The sequence below is a fragment of the Meles meles genome, unplaced genomic scaffold (assembly GCF_922984935.1).
Source record: "Meles meles unplaced genomic scaffold, mMelMel3.1 paternal haplotype, whole genome shotgun sequence".
Classification (NCBI taxonomy): Eukaryota; Metazoa; Chordata; class Mammalia; order Carnivora; family Mustelidae; genus Meles; species Meles meles.
Window position 1 is genome coordinate 172,460 of NW_025721610.1, and position 7,514 is coordinate 179,973.

A 7,514-nucleotide genomic window follows, 5' to 3' on the forward strand; every position below is an offset into this window, starting at 1 on the left:
GGAGGAGTATTTTTGTATTTGCCATTGTTCTTAAACTTTAATAAGAAACTGCTTCATTTCTACGATTTTTTAATAAATCTCTTATATGTCTGTTATCATTACAGAGAGTCATGAAGAGTGGGAATGAGACAGAAACCACAGATTTCATTCTCCTGGGTTTCTTCCCTGAATTTAAATACATCACAGCTATGGTCTCCATCATTCTCCTGATATACACGGCTGCCTTCACTGGCAACACTCTTCTGATCCTCCTCTTTGGTTTATTTCCATCTCCACACCCCCATGTACTTCCTTCTCAGTCAGCTCTCCTTAATGGATTTGACTTTGACCTCTAGCATTGTCCCCAAAATGGCATTCAACTTCTTCTCTGGATGGCGGAGCATATCATTCCTGGCTTGTGGGACTCAAATATTCTTCTCCCTGATGGTGGCCATTGCAGAATGCATCCTTATAACTCTCATGTGCTTTTATCATTATGTGGCTATATGTGATCTTCTTCGATACCCAGTCATCATCAACCCTAAGGTTTGCTTGCAGATGATTGCCATGTCTTGGGCTGGAGGGGCACTTACTTCCCTGGGACACACTGCTTTTACCTTGCATTTTAACATCTGCAGCCCCAGAGAGATTCCCCACTTCTTCTGTGAATTCATGGCGGTGCTTAGGATCGTCCGTGAGGATATCTCAGCCTATGAAAAGGCAGTGGTGATAACAAGCATCCTTGTTCTGCTGCTGCCCTTGTCTCTCATCTTGTCTTCCTATGTTCTCATCTTCCTTGCAGTACTCCTAATGAACTCCCCAGAAGGCAGGAACAAAGCTCTGGCCACCTGCTCCTCTCATCTCTGTGTGGTGGGTCTCTATTTTGGTCCAGGCATGTGCATCTACATGAGACCCGGTTCTGCCAAGACTCCAAGGTTGAGTCAGGGTCTCTTTCTGTTTGGAACTGTCCTCACTCTACTCCTAAACTCACTTGCCTACAGTCTTAGGAACAAGGAAGTTCTAAGTGCTCTGAAAAAGTTACTAGGGAGGTGTCAGTCCTTCAGGTAAATGGCAGAAATCTCACTGTCACCCATAGGCAAAATAGAGATACACCAGCAAAGGGACATTTTGTCAGTTGATTCATCATCATCATCATCATTATCCCTTCAAGATCCTGAAAAATTCAACTCACTTTACTGAGTTTATCTGCAGGGGAAAAAAATGTTTATCCTTTCCTTTCTCCATCTTAAAATTTCTTTCTGATTGTCCTACATTATGTGTTGATGCAGGACAAGGAACTGTGTACATCAATTCTCTTTATGATTCATGCTTGATGGTAATGTACACTTTAGTATTTCCAAGTTTCATGTTGATACCATAAAAAAAGATCAGTGTCTGTATCCCTAAAATGAAAAATAAAAAAATTGACAAGCACATAGATACCTCAGAATAATTCCCTGATAAAATTAATTAATGGGCATGATGATAAATCATCAGGAATCAGATAAATTTACAGTATTGCTTTGCTCCATATATCTAACAGGACTATTAATTCCTCTTACTCTTGTAAAAATAGTCTTCACTCTATGTCAGTGCTTCCAAAGAGTGGATTTCTGATCACTGGTGTTAAAATAATTTGCTGACTTCACAAAATATAGCACTTTTGTTCTCATCTCAGATTAGCAGAATTAGAATCTGTTAAATTGGTCTCAGGGATCCGACCAGGAGACTGATTAGTGATTGTCATGCTTACCAAGGGTTGTAAGTCACGGAAGTAATTACTGACCTAATTTTCTAGACATGCTTGCTAGATAATTTCCCAGTCTTAAAGTTTCCAGATCTCTTTATAATGTATATAATATAATGGGTTAAGGTGGCTAGGAAAAACCAGTATTATTTTTAAGATAGGAAAAATAATAAACTTTATGTTTTGAATAATTCATAACTTAAACATTTTGAAGACACAGTAATGAGAAAGTAAAAATAAATTTAAAAAGACTCAGATTTGTGATATAAAACAATGAATAATTGAAAATATTTATAATGATAAAATTTAAAGCATGAGGCATTATAGATGTTTCCAAAATGTTGATATTCTTCAAAAAATTGAAAATACACTATATAATAGAGAGACTGTGAACTCTGAGAAACAAACTGAGAGTTTGGAAGAGAGGAGGTTGGGAGGTTGGGTGAGCCCTGTGCTGTGTATTTAGGAGGGCACGTATTGCATGGAGCACTGGGTGTGGTGCATAAACAATGAATCTTGGAAAACTGAAAAGATAAAAGAAAAAAAAATGAACATTAGGAACTTATTACACATGTTTCTTTTTTTTCTAAAAATGACTGAAATAGGGGTGCCTGGGTGGCTCAGGTGGATAAGTGTCTACCATTGGCTCAGGTCATGATTCCAGTGTCCTGGGAGCCTGCTAATCCTGCTGCTTGCTCTCTCTCTCTCTCTCTCTCTCTCTCTGTATATATATATATATATATATATATATATATATATATATCTGTTAAATAAATAAATAAATAAAATCATTTAAAATGACTGAAATAACATAAAACCAGTTTTCTAGTGAATAGAAACATTCAGAAGGAGCACTAACAATCTAACAACTTCTCCTTTAAGTTCTGGAAAACTTAAAATCTTTATGTCAAATTCCAACTGTTTCAATTATATTAAACATGGCACCTTCAGAATTCCTAGAGGAATGGCTGACGGAATCCTTGAAACTGAGTCAAAATGTCACTTCACTGAAGAATAAAAATTATCTCTAAGCTATCTGAAATAAGAGCAGTGTGTCATTTAATGCATACTATCATGCAATGTTACCACTCAGTTGGTGGTGTCATAACACTATGGTACTCCAAAAGGAATCCACAGATAAGACTGTGTTTAGAAGATCACACTAGGAAAGAAAGGAGAAATACTCAGTGAGGGAAGATAGTCTGACTTGAAGAGTTTCTGTTGAACAATATGTGTTCATAAAGCATGTTATTTATGTTTGACTGTTTTAACTCCATATGTATGTGTTAAGGGTATGTTATGTATGTTACATGTGTGTTTTAGCTTCATATGTATTAACTTCATATATAACTCATGGAAGTGAACATTTTAACCCTGTGAAATTCATGGTGAATAGATTTCCAGATGGACTGGGAAGGCACTCACCTTGGAATTTACACTGTGTGTTTGTGACCCACTATTATTAGAGGGGCACCATTAAATACTGACTTAATCTTTTTTTTTATATATATATTTCCTTTCAGCATAACAGTATTCTTTGTTTTTGCAACACACCCAGTGCTCCATGCAATACATGCCCTCCCTAATACCCATCACTTTGTTCCCCCAACCTCCCACCCCCAACCCCTTCAAGACCCTCAGGTTGTTTTTCAGAGTCCATAGTCTCTCATGGTTCACCTCCCCTTCCAATTTCCCTCAACTCCCTTCTCCTCTCCATCTCCCCATGTCCTCCATGTTATTTGTTATGCTCCACAAATAAGTGAAACCATATGATAATTGACTCTCTCTGCTTGACTTATTTCACTCAGCATAATCTCTTCCAGTTATATTTTAAAGGAAATAATTAAGTACATGATCATTCAGAAGAACAATGATCAATCCTAATTAAACCATGATTCTTTCATTTATTTCCATTTTCATAGTCATGATTTTAAATTGCGTTCTTCTAGTTTAACAGCTCTCCAGCATGCATATATTTTGTTGTAGAATGACCAAAAATGTCTTCTATATATAAATAAAATATGTATTTATTTATTTAAATTCAAATAGCTAAGTAATAGTAGGTACATCATTAGTTTTTTTTTAATTTTTATTTATTTTTAAATTTATTTTTATTGTTCCAGAATTCATTGTTTATGTACCACACCCAGTGCTCCATGCAATACATGCCCTCCATAATACCCACAACCAGGCTTACCCAACCTACAAACCCCCAACCCTCCAAAACCCTCAAATTGTATTTCAGAGTCCACAATCTCTCATGGTTTTCCTTCCCCTCCAATTTCCCAAAACTCCTTTCTACTCTCCATCTCCCCATTTCCTCCATGTTATTTCTTATGCTCCACAAATAAGTGAAACCCAATGATAATTGACTCTCTCTGCTTGACTTATTTCACTCAGCATAATCTCTTCCAGTCCCATCCATGCTGATACAAAAGCTGGGTATTCATCCTTTCTGATGTAGTCATAATACTCCATAGTATATATCAACCAAATCTTCCTTATCCATTCATCTGTTGAAGGGCATCTTTGCTCTTTCCATAGTTTGGCAACTGTGGATATTGCTGCTATGAACATAGGAGAACAGATGACCCTTCTTTTCATTACATCAGTATTTTGGGGGGTAAATACCCAGTGGTGCAATTGCAGGCTCATAGAGAAACTCTACTTTTAATTTAAGAAATCTCTACACTGTGTTCCAAAGTGGCTGCACCAACTTGCATTCCCACCAACAGTGTAAGAGGGTTCTTCTTTCTCCACATCCTCTCCAATACATGTATTATACTGTCTTGTTAATTTTAGCCATCCTAACTTGTATAAGGTGGTATCTCATTGTGGTTTTGATTTGAAACTCCCTGATGGCTAGTGATGATGAACGTTTTTTCACGTGTCTATTAGCCACTTGTATATCTCGTTTGGAGAAGTGTCTGTTCATGTGTACTGTCCATTTATTGACATAATTATCTGTTTTGTGTGTGTTGAGTTTGAGAAGTTCTTTGTAGATCCTGGGTATCAGCACTTTGTCTGTATTGTCATTTGTAAATATCTTCTCCCATTTTGTGAGTTGCCTGTTTGTTTTGTTGACTGTTTACTTTGCTGTGCAGAAGATTCTGATCTTGATTAAGTAAAAAAATTCATTTTCACTTTTGTTTCCTTTTGCCTTTGGAGACATATCTTGAAAGAAGTTGCTGTGGCCAGTGTCAAAGAGGTTACTGCTTATGTTCTCCTCTAGGATTCTGATGGATTCCTGCTTCACGTTGCTGATAATAATTTCTGATGAGTGTTTCTATTTCCTTGGTGTTAGTTGTGATCTCTCCCTTTTCATTCATAATTTTATTAATTCGAGCCTTCTCTCTTTTCTTTTGGATTAGTTTGGCCAATGGCTTATCACTCTTATCGATACTTTCAAAAAAGGAGCTTCTAATTTCATTGAGGCTTTCTAGTGTATCTCTAGTTTCTATCTCATTGATCTCTGCTCTAATCTTGATTATTTCCCTTTTTGTGTGTGGAGTTGGCTTAATTTGTTATTGATTCTCCAGTTCATTAAGGTGTAAATACAGCTGTTGTATTCTGGATTTTTCAATTTTTTTTTTTTTTTTGAGGGAGGCTTGAAGGCTATATATTTCCCCCTTAGGACCAAATTATTGTATCCCATAGGTTCTGGACCAAAGGCTCCTAATTCTCATTGGTTTCCATGAATTGTGTAAGTTCTTCAATTGATCCAAGCATTCTTAATCAAGGTGGTTTTTAGCTTCAGGTGTTTGAATTCGTTCCAAACTTTTTCTTGTGGTTGAGCTCCTGTTTCAAAGCATTGTGATCTGAAAATATGCAGGGAATATTTTCAATCTTTTGGTATCTTGAGCCCTGATTTGTGACCCAATATGTGGTCTATTCTGGATAAGGTTCCATGTGCATTCAAAAAGAATGAGTATTCTGTTGTTTTAGGTAGAATGTTCTGTATATATTTATGAGGTCCATCTGGTGCAATGTGTCATTCAATGCTCTTGTTTCTTTTTTGATTTTCTGCTTGGATGATCTGTCTATTACTGAGAGAGGTGTGTTAAGATCCCCTACTATTAATGTATTCATATCAAAATGACTTTTTATCTTGATTAACAGTTGTCTTATGAAGCTGGCTGCTCCCATAGTGTGGCATAAATATTTACAACTGTTAGATATTTTTGGTGGATAAACCCTTTAAGAATGATGCAGTGTTCTTCTGTGTCTCTGACTATGGTCTTTAGTTTAAAGTCTAATTTATCCAATATTAGAATTGTTACCCCAGCCTTCTGTTGAGGCCCAATGGCATGAAAGATGCTTCTTCATCCCTTCACTTTCAGTCTGGATATATCCTTAGGATGTACCCTTATGAATGTGTCCTGTCATTTTATCCGATCTGCAACCCTGTGTCATTTTATGGGTGTACTTAGGCCATTTACATTGAGTGTGATTATTGAGAGATACATTTTTATTGACATCGTGTTACCTTTGAAGTCTTTTTTTCTATAGATTGTCTCCATATATTACTTTTCAGTGATATTCTTGTGTTTTTTCCTCTTTTATAGAACCCTCATTAATATTTCCTGCAGTGTCAGCTTGGTGGTCACATACTCTTTTAAACCTTACTGGTCTTGGAGGCCCTTTATCTCTCTATCCATTTTGAATGTCATATTGCTGGATAAGGTATTATTGGCTGCATTTTCTTCACATTTAGTGCCCTGAATATGTCTTGCTTGCCCTTTCTGGTTTGCCAGCTTTGTGTGCACAGGTCTGACTTTATTCTTATGGGCCTTTCTCTGTATGTAAGGAATTTCTTCTCCCTAGTCACTTTCAAGAGCTCCTCTCCAAATTTATGATTCATCATTTTCACAATCAGTAGTCTCAAGGTCTTTCTAGATTATCTGATCTTGGGGGTAGACCTTTCAGTCTTTAAGACATGAATGCTGGTTCCATTCTACAGATTGTGAAATTTTCATGGAGAATTTTTTCAAATATATCCTGTAGTTTCCTTTTTTCTCCGCCCCCCCCCAAGGGATTCCAATAATTCTGACATTAGAATATTTGAACAGGGAGGCACTTGTCAAGAAAATAAACCACAGGAGTAATTTGGGCTCTTTTTATCCAGTAACACTGTCTGTGGGAGGGAGAGTGCAGCAACTCTCTGTTGTGACTTCAAAATAATTTGTTGTTTTCGAGATCCTTAATCTGTTCTTTGTCAGTTTCTAACAAGGATTTGACAGCACAAGTTCTCCGTTTAATCCAGCATCTCATTATTTAATCTATTTTTTCAGTTCATTTTTTTAATTTATTTTCAGCATAACAGTGTTCATTGTTTTTGTACCACACCCAGTTCTCCATGCAGTACGTGCCCTCCCTATTACCTAACACCTGGTTACTCAACCCCACACCCCCACACCCCTTCAAAACCCTCTGGTAGCTTTTCAAAGTCCATAGTCTCTCATGGTTCATCTCCTCTTCCAGTTTCCCTCAACTCACGCTCCTCTACATCTCCCCATGTCCTCCGTGTTCTTTGTTATGCTCCACAAATCAGTGAGACCACATGATACTTGACTCTCTCTGCTTGACTTATTTCGCTCAGCATAATCTCTTCCAGTCCCGTCCATGAGGCTACAAAAGTTGGGTATTCATCCTTTCTGATGGAGGCATAATACTCCATAGTGTAAATGTACCACACCGTGGCCATTGCTGCAATAAACATTGGGGTACAGATGGCTCTTCTTTTCACTACATCTGTATCTTTGGGGTAAAAACCCAGCAGTGCAATTGC

At 37.2% G+C, this 7,514-nt stretch overlaps 1 protein-coding gene across 1 annotated transcript; it reads left to right on the forward strand.

Moving 5' to 3' along the window:
• Window positions 1-270: 270 nt before the first annotated feature.
• Window positions 271-1,047, forward strand: LOC123936587 (olfactory receptor 2M5-like; the record flags this gene model as incomplete). The annotated part of the gene is made up of 1 exon (XM_045997025.1): window positions 271-1,047. A coding segment is annotated over one exon (777 nt), but the record flags the coding sequence as incomplete, so codon positions are not given.
• Window positions 1,048-7,514: the final 6,467 nt, after the last annotated feature.